Source organism: Punica granatum, chromosome 8 (assembly GCF_007655135.1).
Source record: "Punica granatum isolate Tunisia-2019 chromosome 8, ASM765513v2, whole genome shotgun sequence".
Taxonomy (NCBI): Eukaryota; Viridiplantae; Streptophyta; class Magnoliopsida; order Myrtales; family Lythraceae; genus Punica; species Punica granatum.
In genome coordinates this window covers 26,415,223-26,439,798 of record NC_045134.1, presented here as the reverse complement: position 1 = coordinate 26,439,798, position 24,576 = coordinate 26,415,223, and the positions used below count along the sequence as shown (strand labels likewise).

The 24,576-nt window shown below is 38.6% G+C and overlaps 3 protein-coding genes and 1 pseudogene across 4 annotated transcripts; 2 read left to right on the top strand and 2 right to left on the bottom strand.

Moving 5' to 3' along the window:
- Window positions 1–2,598: 2,598 nt before the first annotated feature.
- Window positions 2,599–4,501, bottom strand: LOC116189604 (homeobox-leucine zipper protein HAT5-like). Its single transcript, XM_031519324.1, has 3 exons — window positions 4,116–4,501; window positions 3,376–3,770; window positions 2,599–3,298 (listed from the first exon to the last, which is right to left on the bottom strand). Exons 1-3 carry the CDS (start codon window positions 4,210–4,212, stop codon window positions 2,879–2,881), a joined length of 912 nt encoding a protein of 303 aa, XP_031375184.1. The 5' UTR covers window positions 4,213–4,501; the 3' UTR covers window positions 2,599–2,878.
- A 10,578-nt stretch (window positions 4,502–15,079) lies between these two features.
- Window positions 15,080–16,057, top strand: LOC116188898 (annotated as a pseudogene).
- A 2,589-nt stretch (window positions 16,058–18,646) lies between these two features.
- On the bottom strand, window positions 18,647–19,757 carry LOC116188739 (18.5 kDa class I heat shock protein-like). Its single transcript, XM_031518221.1, has 2 exons — window positions 19,462–19,757; window positions 18,647–19,342 (listed from the first exon to the last, which is right to left on the bottom strand). The coding sequence occupies exons 1-2, from the start codon at window positions 19,601–19,603 to the stop codon at window positions 18,858–18,860; spliced, it is 627 nt and encodes a 208-aa protein (XP_031374081.1). The 5' UTR covers window positions 19,604–19,757; the 3' UTR covers window positions 18,647–18,857.
- Window positions 19,758–20,303: 546 nt separating this feature from the next.
- On the top strand, window positions 20,304–22,918 carry LOC116215900 (tRNase Z TRZ1). 2 transcript variants are annotated; one of them, XM_031551708.1, is made up of 8 exons: window positions 20,304–20,850; window positions 21,207–21,369; window positions 21,494–21,564; window positions 21,692–21,787; window positions 21,935–22,048; window positions 22,148–22,216; window positions 22,334–22,408; window positions 22,507–22,918. In XM_031551708.1, exons 1-8 carry the CDS (start codon window positions 20,611–20,613, stop codon window positions 22,579–22,581), a joined length of 903 nt encoding a protein of 300 aa, XP_031407568.1. In that variant the 5' UTR covers window positions 20,304–20,610; the 3' UTR covers window positions 22,582–22,918. The 2 variants fall into 2 exon arrangements, with proteins under 2 accessions (XP_031407568.1, XP_031407569.1); XM_031551709.1 differs by lacking the exon at window positions 22,148–22,216 and having other exon boundaries at window positions 20,306–20,850.
- The last annotated feature ends 1,658 nt before the right edge of the window (window positions 22,919–24,576 follow it).

Below are 24,576 nucleotides of genomic sequence, written 5' to 3'. Positions count from 1 at the left end.
ACAATTACTTGTTGTTACCCCTTTAGATATATTCGCTTAAGTGAATTATAGAATTGGCTTAGGCCTATATATAAATATATGAACTTATTAGTTTTTTTATTAGGTTCATCTTCACCGATGCTTTTGTTTTCTCTCCTAAATAAATTTTTATTTTTAAGACTATTTATAGGCTTATAACACAAATGAACTTTAGTAGACAATACATTTAGTTTGAACTAATAATACAAAATGGTTTTAGATATAAAAATTAACTTAATTAATGAACGAAATATCCTTGAAAAATATCAACTTACATGACAAAAATTGTTAAATATCTCTCTATATCAGGGAATAACATAAGGAAATTATTGTTGCCCAAAAGAAAAACTGATCAGAGGCCGGGAAAAAAATGAGAAAGATCAACATGACCGACCTCCGATGAACTCTCCAAGAATACTACTGGAAGCCTTGAGCCATGGCGCGGTTTGACGAAGTGAAACAAAACATGCCGATTGGAATTGGCCATTGTAATCGAAAATTATTTTCCCGTCACAACGGCGGGACATTCAGCAGGGGACTCTTTTCTTATTGAAGGCATCGCGAAATTAATGAGGGAGTTGAAGTTTCAATTCAGTGAACATAATTTTCAATTATGAACAAAGAAATGCAAAAATCGGTTGTTTGTGGAAATAATTTGATGATAGAAAAGGTTGAAACCTCCATATCAATTGCTAGATGATGATCGAACATGGTGAACGGAATTGAAAATGATAGAATGAACCTATGAAAAATCGAAAAAAGCTGGTTAAAAAATATAGAATGAACCAATGAAAAGTAAAACAAACCGATTGAATAAATAAGACTAAATTGGATTTGCAAAAAACTAGACTATCGGTTCAGTATTAGTCCGATTAATTAGGGTCAGCTTTTCCCATTATTCGATTACATTTTATCTAGCATGTGGACACGTGTGATGTGTGATTAGGTCATGTGTCAGATGAGTGAGGAATGAATACTAATTATTGTGAGTAAAAACCGCTAAATGAATAATTAAAGGACTACAATTGAGGGGAAAAATATGTAAATTATGAATAGTCAAGGTTTTATGTTGGAATATTTAATGGATATGATTAGTGTCCCACCATAAGATATTATTTAATGTCTTATACTAGAAGCACTCTTTGGATATTATGGCACACATAGAGAAAAATCAAAATGCAAATTCAATATGATTGATATAATCGTTGAAAAGTTCCCTCATGAAAATTAAAGTTCGAAATTCGAATCACTCTAATATCAAATATAATCTTTATTGGTTCACTCGATCGTAGAAATTAATCGTACAAAATCTTGTCTTGTTTAAGAAAAATGATTTATTACACAATATAATCCAACGTTGATATATATTCGTAGATCTATCCTAACGTCTTTTTTTGCCTGAGATATCCCAACGTTACTAGTTTTTGCCTGAGGCTAGATGGTGATATTAAATTAGTAACGTTGGAATACCTCTGGTAAAAAATCGACATTGTAATAGATATAAAAATATCTGTCAACGTTAGTCTATATAGTGTAATATATCTTAAAAAAAAGTCAGTGTCCTTTTTACCCTCCGAATAAACTATCTTAAATTCGGAAAACTAATTAATATCATCGCGGTGGGTCCACTTTCCCCACCACCCAATGAGATTCAAGCACTAGCTTGCCATGTTGCACCGAGGTCTCTGTCAGTGGGACCATGATGTGACGGAAATTTCGGAGGCTTCATCTGAGCCACGCACGTGGCGCCGATCCCCGAGTCTCCCTCTATACAGCGACCTCGACTTCTGCAAAGGGTTCCAAATGGCACTTTCTAATTGGTTTTTCTTTACAAGGCGTATTGGAAATTCCTCATTAGCTTCCTTTCATTATAATTATTCTTTTAATTCTTAAATAATTACGAAACCCGGAAGACTGATAGTAAAACATCATCCCACCTACAAAATATTCACATGGTTTTCAAAACCATCTTATCCGAAATTATCGCATCTCCCGATTATCCCAACCGCGATTATGCTTAAACCATCCAGCTGTAGATAACGGGCTATTTCGTAACCGGAAGCAGGACATGCCCCGGAGAATGGCTCGATTGGGGACCCAACATATACAGCCTGCGCCGGTTAGGGAAAAGTTAAATAAAGCCTCTAATGAGGATGATTATAAGAGGATACCCAACTCAGAAGTTAAATACTTTCAATGATTAAGACCTTTCCATAGATTTTCACATCAGCAAAGGGTGTGGGCCCCGCCACTCGGTGAGAAAGCAGAACACCTGCTTATGATGCCATAATCATCCTTGCATGGAGGAGATGATGATGACTACTCAGCAATCATAAGATTTCCCACCCTTTGCATGATCATAAGCTTTTGTTCATGGCTTCCTTCCTTCACGTAGCTTCTCACAGGGTGCTGCTTTATGAATCGAGAAATCGACATAGCTATACGGGGGTCCCGAATCGATCCTTCTATCACATTCGTGTGCCGGCTCTTGACTGCCAAGAGAGCAGAGTCTCTCATTTGAGTTGGTAAAATCTTTTATAGAGATTATTGGAAAAAAAAAAAACGAAGAACACTGTTTTCCAATAAAAGGCATTGGATACAGAATTTCACGAGATTGACATGCCTTCTTCTAGATGCATATTTATTAATTTACACTCCCCAAACAGTCCCTGAACAAAACTAAATTGCACTCATAGACCTGGATCTACAAATGAGGCAAAGACTACCGATATTTCGAGCCTGAACAACAAAAGGAAATCCGCCATTAATTGAACTTATTGCTGTTTACACGCCCATGCCCACGCTCAGAACGGAACACGACACGAGAATATGAAAACCAACATGGCAATTGGCAAATGATCTAATAAGACCAGGACCAGAAGGCATGATCAAGACCTGAGAACCCGAAATTACACGAGTTCGAATCTTCGAGCTTTGGGAAAATGTTTGCTGTCACTAGGGAGTTCTTGCTAAGCTTATCGTCTTCGTCTTGGGAGAGATCTGATTGGTCTGGCTCGAAAGCGTAGGAAGAATCACTGGGATCCAGAAGCGAAGAGTAGGAACCATCGGCATAATGTGGACTTTCTGAATCGAATATATCGCTCTTTGCCGAACAAATGTCTTCCTGTTTCGAGCTCAATGTCGGAGTTTTGGACACTTCACCATCAGAAGCTGAATCCATGCCGGGATTTTGTGGTGGTTCCTGAGATAATTTGGCAGAAAGTTCGGAACTTTCGGTCTCTCCATCTTTCACCTCGAGCTTCTCCTTGAGGGAATGAACCTGCACCAGAAATACAGTTAATATTCAACAAGACTCGGGAATAGTTTATGAAGCAATTGAATCGAGAAAATTCTTACCTCGGCTCTCAGTTTACCCTTCTCCTCGAGGAGAGTCTCATATTCGGCGGCCAGGCTTTTATAACTCGATTGCAGGACCTCGAAGTCCTTCTCAAGCTGCTTCGTCTTCCACCTTGCTCGGCGGTTCTGGAACCAGATCACGACCTGCCTGGGCTGAAGGCCCAGATCCTCGGCGAGCTGGACTTTCCTCTCAGGCTCGAGTTTGTTCTCCTCCTCGAAGCTCCTCTCGAGGAACCGGACCTGATCGGCCGTCAGTCGCCGCTTCTTTTCAGGCTGCTGGAAGTACTCCTCCAAGTCCTCGTCGGCGATCTCTTCGTAATCGAAGGACCGGAAGAATGGTCTTTTTGATCCATTCCCGCCTTTGGCATCTTCAAAGCTGAGCATGGATCTCGGACCTGAATCGCAACATAAATTTCAGAACTTCTCTCAATCCCGACATTGTTTAATGAATGATGAATCATCGACAACTCCGAAATTCATCCATGTGTCGAAAAGCGCACATCATTTCCTTTATCAATCAAGATTCTTCTTTTTGTTATTTTTCACGCAACCCGGATATCTGTCTCAACTCTTAAAGTAGCAAATTTTCTTAGAAAGGATGCTAATCTGACCTATCGCCATCACAGTCAGAGGTACAGAATTCAAAAGAGTAAACCAGAATCCAATCCAAACAGAGCAGAGCAGGCAGAGAGAGAGAGAGAGAGAGAGAGAGAGAGAGAGAAAGAGAGAGAGAGGTGTACCGAGAAAAGAAGAGGACCCAGAAAAGAAGGAGTCAGAAGAGAGAGGGACCGCCGAGTGGGTCTGAAGGAGGCCGCCGGGCATGGTGGGTCGAAGCATATTCTTCCTCAGATCTTCCCCGGGAGCTGGCAGCTGAGAATCTATGGACGGAGTGGGAGGGATGAGGTTTCGGGAGCTGTGAGCGGTGGAGATTAAGACTTATGGCGGAAGAAGCTGGTGATGATGATGGCAGTGATGTGGGAGGTGGAGGAACAGCGGCGGCAGCTCACACCCATCACTCAGAACAATGAAGAGATTGACGACACAGAGTGAGAGAGAGAGAGAGAGAGAGAGAGAGAGAGAGAGAGATGATTGGAGTTGGGGAGGGAGAGATGGCAGAGAAGAAGAGAATAGGGGTCATCGCTCCGTTACCGGGATCCGTTTACTATTTTTTAATTTAAGCGTTTAGTATTTTAATTGAAGTGTTTAATATTTCTAATAATTGTCATTAATACAAGTATCTTTTTCCTTTTACTTTCAATTAAAGTGATTAGTGTTACCATTGAATTATTTAGTATTTTATATAATCTATCACAAATATTACAAGTATTAAACACTTCAATTAAAATATTAAATATTTAAATTAAAATATTAAGCGTATTATGATGACAATGAATTTTATTAAAATTTCCTTTGAGGATGATGCGTTTATGATCTTTGGCAGTGATGGAGAGAACATAGAAATGGAGGAGTTTTCTTTTGACCAGAAGGCCAGGTGTTAGCTTTTATTTATTTATTATTTGATGTGAGTCCTCATATCTGGAAGTTATTTAAGCTTCACTAATTTAGCCGAACTAGATCAGTCCACTAAGAGGTAAGCTCTCACAGCGTGAATTTCTACATTCACAAGAATTCAAACTCGAGATATTGCTAAAGCTGAAATAAGATCCGAATCGCTCCAACCAATTTAAGTTGATTTTATTTATTATTCGTTTAGCAAAACAAAAACTTTTATTTATATTTCCAAAAAGAAAAAGCTTCTATTAATTTATTAATTTATTGATTTATTTGTTCATTTTATTGATTTTATTTGATTTAATGGTGTAGTCTAATATTGTTTGAATTGGTTGTGATTACCATAATTTCTTAGACTAATTAGAAGTTTTATTATTCGTTTAGCAAAACAAAAGCTTTTATTTATATTTCCAAAAAGAAAAAGCTTCTATTAATTTATTATTTTATTGATTTATTTGTTCATTTTATTGATTTTATTTGATTTAATGGTGTAGTCTAATATTGTTTGAATTGGTTGTGATTACCATAATTTCTTAGACTAATTATACTTCTAAGATGGGATGATATAGTTGAATGTAAGAGTTAGCATGAGTCTCGAACGACGTATCATAGAGATTGTTGATCTTGATATGACAATTAAACGAACAACCGGGCTATATAGAATAAGTGCTTCTGAAACTTCTCTGCATACCTTCCTTAGAATTTTCAAATTTCTGCATGATTTGCTATTTCGGATCGAGATTTGTGTTTTGAAAAGAGTTCATATAAATAACTCATGAAGATGCAGATTTTACGATTCTTAATATTTCTTTCTTTAGTCTCAGAGAACAGTTCTTATTATTAATTCAATCCCATCTCCTCATTTTTTTTAAATAGTATTCTCAATTCTATAGAGCATGTTTTCACGGAAATAACTTCATGAAAGATTTGACACTTGCTCGTGTAATTGTTTGTAGCTTTTAAGATAAGGATAACTATAAATTATGACTAATTTTCCACCAACTTATAGCATTTCGAGCAGATTTCTAAGTTAAAAATAAATCAAAAGTTTTCATGGAATGCCATAGAAAATATGAGAAAAAGATAATCCACTTTGACTCGTTTTTATAGTTTACACACTTTTGTATTACCTCTTCTTACTGCCGTATTTATGTTAATGCATTTCCTAATGATACGTAAGCAAGGTATTTCTGGTCCTTTATAAAGAATATAGATCGTAGATATTTGTAATCAATCATTTATCACTTGAGGAGGAACAATAGCATTTCATTGCTACAAATATGGATTATTGAAAATAATAAGACATGTATTTGGATATTTCCCTTCAACTATACAAGTATTCTATATTTGATACGAATAATTCTAGTTGAAGTGAATTCTCCGAAGAGAAAATGGATTATGGGAGTGTGTGACTTGAACTATTGATTGAGCCGTGCAGATAGATGTCAGCAGAGTCGATCGACACATACGAGATTACTGGTTTCATACCAGCATCATATGATTGTTGCTTGCGTTTCGGATAAGCAAGAACTTGCCACCTTGTTTTTATCCAAATTTCAATATCAATATCGTGATTATCAAGTTTATCACATTTGCAAAGCTAATTGAACTTAATTATTACGTTCAACTTATTAAAGGAAGTATGAGATATCGAGTTTGTATCTTTATTAGCCAGAAAAAAAATTGCATGTCGACAATATAATTGAAAAAAAATCTAATTCTATATATATATAATTTTTTTTCGAATAGGTCCAAATAATATTTCATAATCCTATATGAATTTGGTAGCAAATGAACTATTAACTAATATTAAGCAAGAGGATATAATTAAGTCAAGAGCGAGTGAGGGAGGAACAGGTTCAACTGACCGGGTCAATGCCAGCCTTCTCAGCAACAACAGGTGGGTCCAACCGGGCCAGGTCAACGTGATCATTGGGCTACTCTGTCACTTCTCATCTCATGCTTCATTTCTTTAATTTTTAATTAAAAAACCTTTTTTTGGGGGGTGAATTTCTAAAAATTTCAAGCTTGTTGTGATTTTTGGCCCCACACAGTTTTGTGGTTCAAGTATGGTCCGTGCCTAAGTACATGGACTGAATAGAGAGCCCGAGCTATACCTGTCCTTGTCTCACGTACGTACATCTTATCCGTAAACCCATGACATTTAGATTACAAACCGAATTATCGATCATTAAAGGTTGTGTTTGGTTTTAGAATTGAATTGAGTTGAATTTTGATTTTAATTGGTTTGTAATGATTGTATTGTTGAATTATGAGAAAAAGTGTGAAAAAGTAATGAATAGTTGAGAGAAAATAATAATTAAGTAATAATTGTGTTGTTGAATTGTGAAAAAAATAATAAATAATTAAGAGAATTTAATATTAAAAATTAAATTGAATGATTAAAAAAATTGAAAAAAAAAGGAAAAGTAATAATTGTATTGTTGAATTAAAGATAAGTGGAATTAAATTGATTAATGTTAAATGGCAGAATGTTAGGAGAAAATCTCCAATAGATCAGTTATTATCTTAGTTACTTGTGAATGTGATACAACAATTTAACTCTCAATTATATATCTTTCAGAATAAAACAAAATTCATGTTGAATAAATTGCTCTTACCGTTGATTATTCACATAAAGTAATGTATTCACATCTCTCTCTCTCTCTCTCTCTCTCTCTCTCTCTCTCTCTCTCTCTCTCTCTCTCTCTCGCTATGTCATTCCCAATCAGCTAATCATCATATGAGGCATGAGATTTGGACATAAATTCCTTTTATGGGAGTTATCATGAGCACTACACATGTTTGAAATTCGCGCATGCATGGATTCATATGCTTATAAGGAATAGTGAGAGAATGGGATGTCCGTCGAACGTTGTCATCTCGTATCTTATTTTTAGGGTTTAATTTGTTGTACTGCTCTTCCTATGGCATGTAAGTTTCATTACTCAGATAAGATGCAAGCCCGTGCCGTTCTCGTATCGTGATTATATAGTATCGATATATGTATATATCCCTATTGCCACTGTTCAACGACATGACCGTTTAACGTCTATGTAGGGGACAACTAATGAAATGGTAGAGCATGTTCCAAAGTCGTACAATCTGTCAAGGTTTTCTAGCTGATGGGCATCATGTGAGCTCGTCCATCTACATGATCTGCATGCTTTTCTTGACCCATCTGTAATAGGACATCCCGCGTCTATATGTCACGTATAGACAATTCGTATCGTGTCGTATTTATACGTGTCGTGTCTAAACGGGTTCGTGTTATCGAAGTCATAACCCGTACACGACACGATTATTAAACGGGTTAGGTTTTGGAAACCCGTACACGACACGGTTATATTCGTGTCAACCCGTACACGACACGTTTAAACCCGTTTATCGAAACGTGTCATAATAGGTACACGAATACACGACACGATTAAACCCGATTACCCGTACACGTTTACATGACCCGTTTATCCGATAAACCCATTTACCCGGACACGTTTACACGACCCATTTACCCATTCAATCTGGTTACCCGGACACGTTATACGACCCGTTTATCCGTTTATTTCCTCCATGCATTGCACAGTTGCACTGCAGCTCAACAAAATTTCAAACACCATCCAAATTATACTGAAAGCCAAACACAAGTCTCATCCATCAAAAACAAGTCCCAGTTCTCAATTATACTCATCCAAATTATATTGAAAGCCAAGCCTATTGCCTTCGAAATTTCGAAATTAGGGTTAACCTAAGGATATTTTCGTAAATTCAGTTAGATAAACGGGTCAATGTGTTACACGATTACAGTAACACGATTAAACATGGTTAAATAAACGGGTTTAATCGTGTATAATCGGGTTACACGGGTTCAACCCGCTAAGACACGTTTATTAATCATGTCTAAACGGGTTGGACCCGTTTAACTCCGTGTCGTGTCCGTGTCGTGTAATCGTGTCGTATCAAATATTGCCGGCCCTATATATGTGGACCACTAAAGGGGCCCTCAGGCTGTGCATTTTAAGCTGATAATACTCTAATATTAGTGGTTAAAAGAACAAACAAAGACGAATAGTGGGCGTGGATGAGGCCCGTTGCGAACCATGGTCAAGACACTAATCCGATGCAAGCTCATACTTTTGCTAATCCGATGGAGGTAATTACTTTTGCAAGCTCTAGGTTTAATCCGATGCTAGTCATATATAATATTTCATCCCAAAGAGCAGAATCAAGTAGGCCGGCAGCACCGTGTGCATCGTCTGCCAGTAAAATAGAGGAAATGTTTCAATTTTGTAGATCATATAATTCAAATCTATATGAAGTTACACTCAAATTTATTCACCATACTCGCGATAATTCCCCGGAGATGCTCGTAGTTTTCTAGAGGGACATTGTCCTCTAAGCTTACTCTTACCCTTCCCACTTGGACCAGCCTCCTCCAAACCCTTCTTCTGCCCTTTGACGTAGCTGTAGTGGCCTTCTTGGAGGGACCTGTAGCAGTAGTAGCCTTCTTAAGGGCCCCTTGATGTGGTAGAAGAGCCCTCCACGCCACCACCCTTTTTCTTCGAGGGGGCCTTGGACCTTCCCTTGGTCTTGGCCTTTCCGGCCTTCTTTAGGTGCTCCTCGCTCTTCTTTATGCCCTTGCCCTTCTTGTAGTAATGATGAGCCTTCAAACTATACATAATCAACTTATTTACTTCTTCCTTGCATGTCTTGCATATCCACGAGAACTTTAAATCGCTTTCATAATCGATCATCTCAATCTTCTTATCCAGTCCAGGTTCAACAGCCCTAGCAGGCGGAGGACTCGGTATTCCTAAAGCGTGATCAGAATTAAATTAATACCAAAGTAAAACTTGCCTTAGTCGATATGACGACAGCATTTCGCATTTATTTAAAAAAGAAGGGAATATTTCAAACCCTTGTCAATGGTTTGAAATAATGGCAGGATGCAAAATGACATTTACCACAAAATATTAATACAAAAGTTACTTAAAATTTAAAATATCAAGTTAAAGATACAATAAAATGTTAATATAAACCCGCATGATTTTTCAACTCTAAGAAGTTAAGTTCCTTTTTCACAAAGTACGATAAATATCCGTCTTCTAGACAAAAGTAGTTTGAGGGTGAGTACGTGACGGTTGGAGTCCTCTGTCCATTCCGAAGGAACAATAATCTTCTGAGTATCAACTCCATGATTAACGGGCAAAGGAGGGTCCTCCTCCGTTGGTAGTATTGTATGTTACTAATGAAGCCAAACGTACAGGTACGACTGCATTAAGGACCGACGATGAGATTAATCAGAAAGAAGACTTATACATTATAGGATGAAATGTTTCCGGTACTTAGATACGAACAGCCTCTTGGAGATAGATGTGTAAACTGGTGATCTTTGTCATGTTAGGGGAAAAGCATAAACAGAGCAATGCACACAAAGCAAAGTGACTAATCTATGCTTTCCTTCCATGTGCGGTATCGGGTTATAGAAACAAATCTAATCTCAAATATCTGTATCGTGATATCTTATAAAATCTATAAGATATCAACTAGCCTAATTTGTTGAAATAATCTTATTCTCAAATAACGATAATAACATGTGTTGGTTTAGGTAATTTGACACTTCTTTCCTGCATCTAAGATTTCAGGTTCGAGTCTTGTGGAAGAAGATCCGAGAATGTGAGTTTCATTCGTCAGTGGATTGACCGGTCTCGAATAAGGATTAGCTAGAACCAATTAAGTTTCCAAATATTAGATAGTGTACGCAAGAAGAATTAAATAATAAAAAATGTGAAGAACTATAAAAACTAAAAAAAAGAAAAATTAAGAGAAGAAAAAAATAGGGAGAGTGTGCGAGTGGAAGAAATCTCTCAACTGACTACCCTGGTCTTACACACCATAAATTATTGTTTTATACAATAAATTTTATCCCTCTTTTGGACTCTCGATTGTTTTTGTCGGCGAGACCACCGGTATTCTCATAGTCTAATAGTTGAAAATATCGGGGAAATCCCTCCCATAGGGAGGAGAGGAAGCCCGTTGATTTGGGTTGTCGGTGTTAGCCATAATAGAGATTATTGAGATATTATTTGATTTTATTTGATGATGTTGAGAAAGCTTCATTTGATAACGTATCTCTTAGATTGCTTAGTGACCGAGGCAGGCAATCAGAAATAAGAAAAGATTGTAATTCAAGTTTTAAACCCTAAGTCAAGCCATGACCATAAAGAGGCGTGAAAGGGAGGAGAAAATTGAGCAAATTCAGGAAGAAAATGTCAGGAGATCCACTCTATTTGTTACTGAACCTGCTGGCCCTCGCGTCACCCTGACCCCTTTAAATTATCAAAAAGAAAGAGATTCAACCAACAAAGATCTGCATAATAGACTTGATGGAAAATTGCTTATATAAGCTTTTGTTATCATCTTAATTCTAAATATCATGTCACTTAAAATCAATTTGATACATTTTTTCTATTTTTTTTCGATGAAACGATTCCTTGAATTCTTTACATGTACATGTATTATATGAATACTTATTTCGCTGCATAAATACTTGTAGATTCCTTGAATTTTTTTTATATATATTATATGAGTAATTATTGAGCAATATGGATACTTGTTAATTGTTTAATTGAAATATTACGAATAATAATCAAATATTGAAAATTAATTTCCATTTTATGGGCAATGAACCAATCATAAATAAGAAATTGAATATTAATTACTTATCAAACCAAACTAAAACTAAAACTTATCATTCAATTTCCAATTCCATTCCACCTCATTCCAATTGCATTTCTGTTTCCGTATCCAAACCCCGAAGCAAACGGGCCTAAATCTTATCTCAAATTGTTACATTTTATTTTTCTTATTCTTAATTTTTTTTTCTTCCTCTTACAAAACAATCCATCCACAAGCGTATTGAAAAATAGTACTATAGTTGGAGCACGGTAATGCCCGGATACTTTTATTTAAATTCATGTTAAATATGAAAGTACTGGCGCCTAATTGACGAAATATATTTTTATAGTATCGAAGATGAATATAATTTAATATTGCATAGGGCAGATCACCTCTAGTTTCCTTTCCTACAAAAGGAAATATAGATGTCTTTGAAATTTTTTAAATTTAAAAAAAAAATGAAAATCAATTGAACCAAAAAAATTGAATCATTTCAATGTGATTGGTGATTAGAGCTTAACAATAAATTCTCAACTTAGTATTCTCTTTTAATATTCCAGTATCTCATTTTGCATTGTGTGTTCTCACACGCCTCAAGAAAATGGCATGGCGGAACATAACCATCAGTATATATTAGACATGGTCCGTACCTTTTTAGTTCAAAGTCTATGCTCAATGAAATTTTGAGTTGATGTTGCATCCGATGTCATGTTCAAAATCAATCGTCTCCTCACACCTCAATTGTGAAATTCCTCCCCCTTTGAAAAGCTATTTAATAAATTTTCGGACTAGAACTTTCTCGGTGTGTTCCCGTGCTCTTGCTTTCCGAATTTAACTCCTTATACATCACCCAAGTTAGACCTCGCGCATTTCTCGGACATGCAAATGAGCATAAAGGATATCGATGTCTTGAACTCAATACAAATCGTGCTTATATGTCTAGGCATGTTCAATTCGACGAGTCTATCTTCCCACATCAATTTTTTACTCAAGTGGCTCGTTCTAATCCCACCTCTACTCAGCCTCAAGTCCCTACCTTTCAGCTCCACCTGAGCCTAATTGATAAAACCAAGGGGCGGTTGACTTTCCCATGGGCCTCCTCCTTTGCAGCCCACAAGAGAGAATGCGTTCTCCGCATCTCCTGGGCCTTTCCAACCAATTCAACGAGCACTTCCCCACGCAGTTGATGAGACTCTTTGGCTTCGACTGCTCATCCACGACATCGGCTGCCACTCTACAAATCCGACCATTTCTTGTCACGATAGTGTTACCACCGTAGCATACCTTGTTGCGAATCCAATTCAGCATGATCGTAGCAAATACATAGCGGTGGACTATCATTTTGTCCGAGAGAGCGATTGGCACGTGGTGACCTTCTCGTCTGTTATGTGCCTATATCTATCTTTGTGATTGGCAGATATCTTGACTGAGAATATTTCTGTTTCTCTTTCAAACTCGTTGTCGCAATCTGTTGGTAGCATAGGGGCCAGTAGATTGAGGAGTATGTATTACAGGAATATTCGGGATATATATAGGTGATATCGGTATATTGCGAGCATCTCGACGCAATCTTGTATAGTTTCTCTGTTATATATACACCTCAAGGCAATTCGCAGTAACCTAATGACCTGGACGCCGGACGTAGGAGAATCAAAACAGGAAAGCAAGCAAAGAAGGTAAAAGGCCCAAATCAAATGTATACTTTATTCTCAGCAAAAAAAAAAAATGTATACTTTACTTAATCCTGACCTCGCATCCTAATACAAATTTCCTCTGCCTTATTACCGTTTGCTTGAGACTATGGTGCATGGTAAGTAATATATTTGTGAGTTTGAGCATAGTCATTGGAAAGCTGAAGGTTCGGGCCATTGCCAGTCATATATAGAACTTACTTTGCAAGAATTTTCTGTATGAAGTATGAAAGACTAGGAGTGACGAGAATTATTTGTGTCTGCTCGGCTACCAAAAGTCGAAACGATTATGAGTATCTCTGCCAACCCAATTCACATAAGGACCCTGTGCCTATCCTAATGGAAGTGTTTCATGAGACTCGACAATTGGAAATGAATAAACCAACACGATAATCAGCTTTTAACTGATGCAGTGCATCTTACTTCACAGGTTCTCGATGCTTCTTCCATTTCCTTTCGCGTTGCTCTCTCTGATGCAACTCTTACGAAGCACTCTTATGCTTGATCAGGCTTTTCCAAAACGATCCTCCTCAACAAAGCATACTGAGTGCCCCAGTTAGAGAGAAGAAAGCGGTTGTAAGGGCTACTGTCAAGCGTCCCACCAACACCACCAATCGACCAGTCCGCTGGGCCATTTGATCATGATGTTGAAGTGGATAGAACATCTCTATGGAACATCTTTTTTTTGTGGAAAATGAAAGGTAGAAAATATATATAGGAACGATCTTGTACTGGTACTGTATTCCTTGTTAATCGCAGGTCTGGTGTCTGTATATCATGAAGGGTGACACTTGAAACTCTAAGCCAGTTATGGAGCTTTACGGCCGATATTATGTCAGAGCTTTAGACGTATTATCTGCATGTCATAGTATGTACCATCTACTGTCTTGCATTCAACTTTCGAGATATCAGCAAACCTGAAAGATAAGGTCACAAGTAAACGAAAATCACCCCTTATTCTTATCAAAGACCTCCACTGCTCTGCCGAACATTGATCTTGTTGCGCACTGCTTCTAGATAATAACTTTGAGCTTCCTGTCTTTGAGTTCGCCTTGGATCCCATGAATGCATGAATTCTCCGGCAATGTGAAGGTCTTCTCAAAGTTGAACGTGTCCTCACTAGTCACTAGCCCTTCTTTCTCTGAAAATGGTCGCTTCAGAGCCACAGATCTCGAGTTTGACTGCCCCTCCCCTGAACTTTTCAGGAGTAGGCAAAAATGCCCCAAGAAGTTAATTTCCTTAATTACAAAGTCATGTACCAAAATAGACCCCTCTCCAAAAAGTTTACTAGAATAGGCCTCGTGCTCTTGGCCTGTATCGGAATCGAGTTCCAACCAGCCCCACCGAGGAGACCTTGCACATCCAATCATCTCAGAGAGATTCACCATTTCTCATTTGCTACTTTTTGTGAGCTCTAGCAAATCCATGATTATTAGTATCCAACAATATGACCAAGATGTCTGCTATAGGTCGTGCCCGTCACCGCAATTGCCATGCTTGACCAGTGACTTTCGTTGGCGAAATCTCCAAGGGCAATCGTGACCTCTTTTCAAATTCCAACAACATTCTCTGATGAGCTAGAGAGGAGACAGCATCGGTGAGTGAGACAGAGAGGGACTGATCAGTTACGAAGGTCGATGGTTCTGATAGACTGATCTACGTGCACACAGGATGACGGGATCCAGAGAACAAACGTGTTCAAAGCAAAATATATATATTGATGGGTCTGGGCGGCTCTCGCAGCCCTGGGAATCACCTATGGACTGAGGGCCTGGAGATAGCTTGTCGTTGAGTCTGTCCAGTACCGAGCCCTTGCAGACAAAGCAATGGACGCGTTTTACAAGGTCAGCAACACAAGAGCCCAGATCCAGGCTTACGTTTTCGATGGTAAGTTTTAGTGCAGAATTTCAATCTTCATCATCCTCGCGTCTTGTTAACCCAGTGAATAATTTTTGACCATGCTCTGTAATTCTTCTGAACTATTGCAGTGATTAGAGCAAGCATGCCGAAGCTCACCCTCGATGAATCCTTTGAACAGAAGAATGAAATTGTCAAAGCTGTTGAAGAAGAATGCGAAAAGGTAATGTAGAAAATAATTCAGATAATAGCGGGCCAATTACATGAGAATGGACTGATTCGATGAATCACACACCTTTTCATGTTTGTAAGCCATGTCCAGTTATGGCTATGAGATTGTGCACAGTGCAGACACTGATTGTTGACATCGAACCTGCTAAGCATGTTAAGCAGGCCATGAATGAGATCAATGCTGGTAAGTATGAACAATTCTCAAATACCTCGCGTTTGCACTTATTTCCCTTCTTTTTTTTCCCTCGACTTAGGTTGTGTTGTTAACTTATGTTGCACATTTTATTGATACTTGTTCTCAGCTGCGAGGCTGAGGGTTGCAGCGAATGAGAAGGCCGATGCGGAGAAGATCCTGCAGGTCAAACGGGCAGAGAGAGAGGCCGAGTCCAAGTACCTGTCAGGCCATGGGATAGTCCGTCAGCGCCAGGCGATTGTGGACGGTCTCAGGGACAGTGTGTTTGGTTTCTCGGAGAACGTCCCTGGAACAAGCGCGAAGGATGTGATGAACATGGTCGTTCTGACTCAGTACTTTGACACCATGAAGGAGATCGGAGCAACCTCAAAGTCGTCCGCTGTTTTCATCCCACATGGACCAGGAGCAGTCTGCGATGTTGCCACTCGGATCCCGATGGTCTCCTTCAGGCCTCAGTCCACCATTAATTTGCTCACCTGGCAAAAAACGAACATTATTAAGTTTACTGAAAACGCAGATCTGCTTCCTTCTAGTATTTCATGTTAGGTTGTCGTCTTCGAATTTAAGGTGTACTATTGGTTTACTTTCTACTTCCTTATTATCGTTTGCTTGACTCTGGTGCATGTTTACTGGTTAGTAATAATTTTCGTGTATGCTCCGATACCAAAAGTTGAAATACCATTATAGTACGTCCACAAACCAATTCAAATGCCTGTGCCTACCCTAATTAACAACTTAGGGTGTTAAAGTTGTTAAGCACAAGTTTGATGAGACTTGACAATTTGAAGCGAATAAACCAACATGATAATCGGCTTTTTACTGGATATAAGATATGTTAGTTCACAGGTTCTCCATTATTTCTTTCCCCATTTCCTTGCGTTGCTCTCTCTGATGCAACTATTTCGAAATACTTTTGTCCATGATAAGGCTTTTTCCAAAACGATGCTCCTCAACAAAGCATACCGAGTGCTCCAGTTAGAGAGAAGAAAGTGGTTGTGAGAGCTTCCGTCGCGTCAAGCGTACCACCACTACCAATCGACCTGTCCGCTGAGCCATTTGGCTATGAATGTGAAGTAGATAGAACAACTCTATGGAACATATTTGTCGCCAATATTTTTTTCTCAGTGCTTAAACGAGGCCGAGGCCTAACAAAAGAACCAATAATCTGAATTTAGGAAAATGAAAGGTAGAGAATATATAGGAACAATCTAACACAGGTATGGTAGTCCTCGTTTAATCGTAGTTATGGTATCTGTACATCATGAAGGGTGTCACTTAAAACCATGGTTGTTATAATCGCGATTCGAATCATAAAATCTTACGATTCTATAATTCAAGGGGTAGCTACCGATTCCGATTCCATGGCATGAATCGGGAAGGTAGAATCGTGACTGAATCGCGATCCAAATCGCAGAATCGTAGAATCAGACCAATTCTACGATTCTAGTTTTAACCCAAAGTCATATGCCCCCTCTCTCTCCCCCCTCATCTCTTTCATTGTGCAACAGTATTGCTCATCGGTTCTCTTATTTTATGAAAAGTTTGAAACTTGTCTCTTGACTGTAAGTGATAGGGACTTAAAAAGTTTTTGGAATTGCTTCGAATTGGGTTCCGACCGATTCCTGATTACCGTATGGTTTGAGATGATTTAGGCTGAAATTTTTTCGACTTTTTTAGGTGCAAAGATGATTCCAAGAAAGAATAGACCAAGAAGAAGTTAGGGAGAAAAAACAACTTCGCCTATAGGATCCGTGACCACGATACTATATCAATTTTCATTTGAGGTTGTTATAGTGGGAGCGCTCTTTTGTGAAGATTAAGCACCATCTGATTTTGACGAACGAAGTAGGAAGCAACAAGATTCATCATTTGATGTTTACTTTTACTATTTCTGACATGGGATTTAGTGTGTGTATATATATATATATATGCTTTTTTTTAATTATAGGTAGAATCTTACGATTCACGATTTGATTTTACGATTTACGATTCCACGACCCTCGATCGATTCTAGGTAGAATTCGATTCTAGGTAGAATTGAATTTCTGACAACCTTGCTTAAAACTCTTAACACAGTTATGGAGCTTGTTGATATATGTATTGTTATGACTTTAGAAGCGTGTTACAGCATGTATTGTCTGCTTTCGTACATACAACTTTCGAGATACCGGGAGCCCGAAAGATAAGGCCACAAGTACCGCAAAAATCGCCTCCCTTATTCTTGTCAAGGACCTCCACTGCTCTACTGAATATCGATGTTGTCGTGGACTGCTTTGGGATAACTACCGTGAACTTCCCGTCTTTGAGTTCGCCTTGGATCCCATGAATGTTTGAATTTTCCGGCAATGTGAAGGTCTTCTCAAACTTGATGGACCTGTCCTCACTCACCTTTCATTCTCCGAAAATGGCTGCTTCAGAGCCACAGATCTCGAGTTTGATCGCCCCTCCGCTAAGCTCTATAGGAGTCCCAAGAAGTTAATTTCCTTGTTCACAAAATTCGATAAAGATCCGTCTTCTGGACAAAAGTACAGGTGAATTCCATACAAGGAAGTTTGAGTGTGAGTAAGCGATGGTTGGAGTCCTCTATTCATTCTGAAGGAACAGGAATCTTCTGAGTATCGACTCCAATTACCGGGCAAAGGAGGTTCCTACGATGTTGGTGGTGTTGTGTGAGGCGGCTCCTGAATCCGGGTGTACGCCATTAGAGATTATGAGATTAATCAGCAAAAGGACTTAAATGTTAGGATGAAAAGTTTTCGGTACTTACGTACAGATGGTTTCTTGGAGATAGCTGTGTAACTGGTGATCTTTTCCATGTTAGGGGAAAGCATAAAAAGAGCTATGCACATAAAGCAAAGTGACTATTCTATGCGTTCCTTCCATGTATGATACCGGGTTGGAGAATAAATGATCATTTAGCATTCGAAGCAACGGTGTTATATACATGAAACTCAAACATTTTTTGTTTAACATGCCTGATTCTATATGAAAACAGATCATTTAGGACGAGTTATATGCGACTTAGAATTCTCACTAGCTGCAAGGTAGATCGGGACAAAACTTATCGGAAGTGACCACCGGATATCGGAGACTAGATATATCACAATTCTTCAAATGAGTTGTTGTTTTATTGATCCATTTCAAAGAGAACCAAGGGCGGTCTGTAGAGCGACGGGAAAACAGGACAATTCGATTTACTTGCACTGACTTACGAATTATGGTTTTATTTCTTTTGTAACTCTATAGGATGTAATAGTTAAACATGATCGGCATGCTGTTTGTTGTACAAAGAAGATCTAGCGTGGAATCTCCGGAGCTTCCCTCTAGGAACCCGAGCCACGTTTTAGAGATGTGAACATCCCGAGCGAGAAGGCGAGGAATGCTGTCAGAATCACGGTCTTGTTATTGCTTATTGTTGCGATCCCCCAACTGAATAGATTATTACTCTCACTGCAGCTTTCTTTTTCGTTCTGAGCCTCGCCACTTTTCTCCTCCTTTGGTTCTTTGGATTCGATTCTCGAGGTGTCTGCAACAGATTCCTTTTCATCGGCATTATTCCCTGTGCCGGCTTCGTCAATCTTGGGTCGATCATACTCATCCTCTGGCAGTGGCACTGGCCGTTTTGGGATCGTTACAGTGAGTAGCCCCGCTTCCAATTTCCAACTGGTCCTTTGAATGTCTGAATTTTCCGGCAGGTCGAAGGTCTCGTCAAAATAAACAAACTTGTGGTCGCTCGCCATCCGTTTTCCACTGATGTTCACTTGGTTGGATCCTTCGGTCCGAAGCATAATCTCTTCCTTCTTGAAATCTAATCAAACAACAGAAAGAAAACAAATGAATCAATACAAAGTTCAGAAACCACGGACTGAAAAGCAGAAGCCGGTAAAATTAAAGCACGACGACAGTGTTAGTTAGTTAGTTCAGTACAAGGAAGATCGATAAGAAGGTAATGGTTGTTCGGGTCCTCCGTCCATCCCGAAGAAGGATTCAGCTCCTCGGCCACACGGGTATCGCGGGAGCGAGTTTTCTCAGGAGCCCTGGTCTTGCTTCTCGAAATTAGGTTCGGCATTGAAAAGAGCAAATCCAAGGGCTCGGGCTAACCACCAAACGGACCGAAACCACTAAAACAACAAGGAGACACTGCTAGTGAGTATATATTCCGATGAAGATATACATATATTCGCGTGGTCGTGCGTTTCGAAGTTCGACGGAAAATCGTGGAAACGAGAGGTTTCCTTATAAGGGGAAGCATATTTGATATTATTCCTAACTTCCTTTTGAATTAGAGAGCATAGTCAGGACTCAGGAGCGGTCTCAAGCAAAGCCATTCTTATTATTCCTTGCTTTCCTTCCGTATCACAGCCGAAGACTTCCTTTAAGAAACCGCAATCACGACGCATGTTCCGCAATGACATATATATGGATTCGTCTCACTATTACTATAAGGACGTATTCTTTAGTTACTTACCATTGAGAGTGCATATCCAAGTGTGCATCAATCAATATGACGAGCACACCTCGGTATTTCACCGAAAAAAGTCCATATTGTGTTTTGCATTACGAACAAATTAAAAGGAAAAAAAAAAAGAGAAAGAAAATTGATGTTGGGTCTATTGGGCTATGGAGCTATTAACTGTGAGCCTAGAAGAAAGCCCATTGTTGAGGCCCAAGTGAGCCCAACATGGGCCCATTTCACTTCTAACTTTTGTAGAATATCAAATTGGCCCCAGAACTTTGTATCTTTCAAATCTTGACCAACTTTCCCTCTCCAGCAAAAGATTATCTCTCAAGCGTCGCGGCACGCCCCACTTCCTCTTCCCATCCGCCGCCACTACATCCGCCGCCACCAAATCGGTGTACGCAAAAATCCCTTTTTTGAGAGGTTTGGAACGGCTGCCTAGCTCTGCTTTGCCTGCGCATTGATCTTTGAACTCAGATCAGCAACAGAGTGGGAAGAAGAAGAAGAAGAAGCCTTTTTTTTTTTTTCTCCCTGAGAGTTGATCTTCGAATAGAAGGCAAAGTCGAGGAATAAAGTGGAGGGGAGTGGAGAGAGAGTGGGAAGGCGTGGCGGGAGACATGAGCTCCGTATCAATGGAAGGAAGCTCCGGAAGCCCTACAGCTGAAGACCCGGGAGAGTCTGGAACCGGCAAGAAACTGGTGATCGAAGGGTACCCCGTCGACGGGTTGTCGATCGCCGGGCACGAGACGTGCATCATCTTCCCGTCGCTGAAGTTGGCATTCGACATCGGGCGGTGCCCGCAGCGCGCTGTTGCGCAGGACTTCCTCTTCATCTCCCACGCCCACATGGACCACATTGTAAGCTGCCCTCTTGATTTCCCGTCTCAAATCATCTGTCGTTTGGTGAGGAAGTTTCAATTTTTTCCTCAAATGTTGGGGGATGATGAATTTTGGCCAAAAAAAGTTTTCATTTTGCCCGATATTTGTCAATCAGTAACACTAATTGTTGATTTTTTTTCTTGATTAAAGCAACTGATAGTATTTTTGTGATAGAATTATCGTCGGTTTTCATAGTCGATGAAGAAGCATATTGGTTTTGGAGTTCCCATTGAGTTGTTGCATTTCGAGTTTCAGATAATTATTCAATTTATTGAGTCACGAAATATTGCTCCTTTCTATAAAATGTATTAAGTAATGAGGCATTCATTTATTAGGGAGGAGTCGCCATGTATGTTGCGAGTCGTGGATTGTTCAGTCTGAAACCTCCGACAGTTATCGTTCCAAGTTCTGTGAAAGAAGACGTGGAGAGTCTCTTCAAGGTGCATAGGAAGATGGATGGTTCGGAGCTGAAGGTTAATCTCATTGGCATGGATGTTGGTAATGCTCGCCAGTTCAAAAATTCCAAACTTTTTGGATGTATAAATTCAGTTGCTGGCTGTCGGGTTTCGCTCACTTTGCTCCATACTTGCATTATCCTAGATCCTACGACTTATGCATGCAGGAGAGGAGATTTCTATTAGGAAAGATCTTAAAGTAAGAGCTTTTAGGACTTACCATGTCATCTCAAGCCAGGTCGGTCCTGGTTTTTCGTCTTTGGATTCTCTTTATGTTTATTTCCATAGGAAAGATAATCACTCATTCTAGATCAAAGAGTGATTCTGAGCCTGACAGTTCTATTTCTCCTTCTGTTGTATCATAGGGCTACGTAGTCTACTCTGTAAAGCAGAAACTGAAGCAGGAGTATGCAGGCCTTTCTGGCAGAGAGATTCGGGATTTGAGGTTGTCTGGTGTTGAGGTAGGCAGATCTTTGTCGTTGCAGTTAGCTTTTATTTGGGAGATGTGGCAGCATTTCTTTCTATTTTGTTAAATTCCAATTTGTGTGTCTCAATCCTATTGTTATCTTGCCTCCATGCATAAATCATAATGATGTTTCGCATTTCAGGTCACGAACACCATAACTGTACCTGAGATTGCTTTTACAGGAGACACAATGTCTGACTTTATAGCTGATAGTGATAACGTCGATGTCTTGAGGGCTAAGATTCTAATCTTGGAGGTATCACTTCCTATTCTAATAATACCGTCACTATGTGCTAAGTTAAAGGGTAATAAGTGGTTTCTGATGTTAGTTATTCTGATGCACCGTATCTTCTAGAGCACCTTCATTAATGACACGGTGACTGTCGAAGATGCAAGAGAGTATGGACACACTCACCTGTCAGAGGTTAGTTTTAGAGACATGTACTTTGTCCCCTAAATGCATTCATCGAATTTAACTCATCTGTCTCTGCTTGCATAACATGGTCTGCTACTCGTAATAACACTCCGCGCTTCCTTTCAGATTGTTGGGTATGCAGATAAGTTTCAGAACAAAGCCATACTTCTAATCCATTTCTCAGCTCGACACAAACGTGAGGTACCCTTCTGAAACTCCTTGATGAAAGCAAAACAAACCAAAGAGCAAAATTTATCTTGTATTTGGTGGAGATACTAATTTGCATTCTCACTCGGTAGGAAATCGAAGCAGCTGTCTCTGCGTTGGAGCCACCTCTATACGGAAGAGTCTTTGCACTCACTCAAGGTTTCTGAACTTACTCGACCATTGGAATTAAACAAGTTTCGGGGGGCATTTTCTTTGCTGTCATGTGTCCTGTGTAACAGTTGGTTTGGGTTCATGATATTTTTGCATTTTTTTTTTCTCTTCAGTAAGATAATTCCGTAAATTAGCAAGGCATGGCGAGTTAGGATCTTACAACTGTTGCTTGCTTGTATGTAACTGATCGAAAATAATGTATCGTTCGATCTAAATGGAGTGTGTGGTCTCCTTCTGAAAAGGTCTTTTCTCTTTCTTTTTTTTTTTTTGTGGGGTTAGTTGTAATCTGCGTAAATTCAGAGGGTTGACTTGAAAAGATAATGATCCTTAGCATAACATATGTTTGGTGAACATAACGATATTACAAGCTTAACCAATTTCTGTGACTTCACCGGATCAAGAACGCGGTACGTATATATTGGAGTAAATTGCGCGTATGAATGTTGTCAAATGAATACCGATGGATGAACCGACAAATAAGACTGAAACAACATTACAACCTGGCCCCGATTCGTCAATATGGAGGGCACGAAGAATGTCAATCAAGTATGGTCCGAATTAGTCCATATTCTCTTCCTTCGAAGAAAAAATTAAAAATTGATAAAACATTGACAAGTAATAGCTTTCATCAGTCAACTGTGTATAATCTTACATAGACAGAAAGCAAAATGTAAACTGCATTTTTTTTAATAAAATCTCATGAGCAGTGCAGATTCGAAAATATAATGATAAAATAATTTCATAAAATGTGTTATAGTTAATAAATAGCATTATTAGTGGACGAACTTTATATTGACTGTTTTCAATCGGAAGAAATATACATTAGGTGGAAATTTTTGTGAATAATCGACTTAGGCGATACAAAATCAAGAATGTTATTATAATTGATGATGTTTGCCCATAATCTAGGTTAGCTTTATCTTCCATGTGCAAGAGCTGACTAGTTGACTTTGATAAGTATTTTTCTTTGGGTTTGACATGCTGCCTCTGGTGTGCATTTACATTGAAATCTAGGTAGCTACTAACTCATCATTCACGTACATGAAATTAATTAATCCTTTCCAATACCAAACATGGATAGATCAAGTCAATCAATCAATCTATATCTATCAATCAATCTATATCTATACATAAAAATATGACAATTTTATCCAATTTTTAATATTTCAAAAATATCATTATACCCTCGTGACTTCTCCTCGCACCTTTTCAGATCGTGACTTTTGGTCGCACATTTTTATTATTTATATAAACTGGCTCTTTCTAATCATTGCTCATTTTCAACGTTTTATTGTATCGCATCTCTCTCAACCGAGTTATCCATTCATCACAAATATGTTTATTCTATTATTATTTCACAACGATTTATAGTTTCAAAATTTTGTTGAGTCATATGTTCGTTTTCAAAGTCTGTTGTATTGATCATACATTTATTGTCTCATCACTATGAATCACGTGGTTATTTTCAAATCCTTTGTAAATTTCTACCTTTCTTATATCTTTTACTTTCACAGTTTTGGTGCACTTTGCTAGTATGAGTTTTTCTCACACACTTATAACTCTTTATTTATCGCTTATTCTCATCATTCGTTGTCTCACATGCCCTATCATATTACCTCAGTCGAATTAAATTTTGCATATCTCTTCTAAAGTACAACCCTTCCGAAAGTGTTTCTCCAATTTTTTTTCCTTTTTACCCATGATAAATTAATAATATTACTATTTTACCTTTACTCAAATAATACGAGTGCTACTAAACATCACATATTTTCAATAGCACGACATCCTTTCATTTGTTTTAATAGAAAAACTAACTTTTACGTGTTCATTCTTATGATCTTTCAATTTCAAGGCACCCTTTCATCTTTCTTCACTATAAAAATTACTTGACATATTTTTCTCATAATTATTCACTCTAACGAACTCAAAATATGAAATAACTTCTATATTCAACTCTCATGATTCCTTTCTCCCCTTTCCTATTTACATTT

What these genes read in the sequence shown, in the direction of transcription:
- LOC116188739 (XM_031518221.1), bottom strand. Translation starts at nt 19,603, where the DNA reads ATGCCGAACCTAATTTCGAGAAGCAAGACCAGGGCTCCTGAGAAAACT. An exon ending in CCTTCTTATCGATCTTCCTT is followed by an intron (nt 19,343 to 19,461) that starts GTACTGAACTAA and finishes TTGTTTGATTAG; the next exon opens with ATTTCAAGAAGGAAGAGATT.
- LOC116215900 (XM_031551708.1), top strand. Translation starts at nt 20,611, where the DNA reads ATGAGCTCCGTATCAATGGAAGGAAGCTCCGGAAGCCCTACAGCTGAA. An exon ending in TCTCATTGGCATGGATGTTG is followed by an intron (nt 21,370 to 21,493) that starts GTAATGCTCGCC and finishes TTATGCATGCAG; the next exon opens with GAGAGGAGATTTCTATTAGG. An exon ending in GACACACTCACCTGTCAGAG is followed by an intron (nt 22,217 to 22,333) that starts GTTAGTTTTAGA and finishes GCTTCCTTTCAG; the next exon opens with ATTGTTGGGTATGCAGATAA.
- LOC116189604 (XM_031519324.1), bottom strand. Translation starts at nt 4,212, where the DNA reads ATGCTTCGACCCACCATGCCCGGCGGCCTCCTTCAGACCCACTCGGCG. An exon ending in TGGGTCCTCTTCTTTTCTCG is followed by an intron (nt 3,771 to 4,115) that starts GTACACCTCTCT and finishes GTTGCGATTCAG; the next exon opens with GTCCGAGATCCATGCTCAGC. An exon ending in AGGGTAAACTGAGAGCCGAG is followed by an intron (nt 3,299 to 3,375) that starts GTAAGAATTTTC and finishes TTTCTGGTGCAG; the next exon opens with GTTCATTCCCTCAAGGAGAA.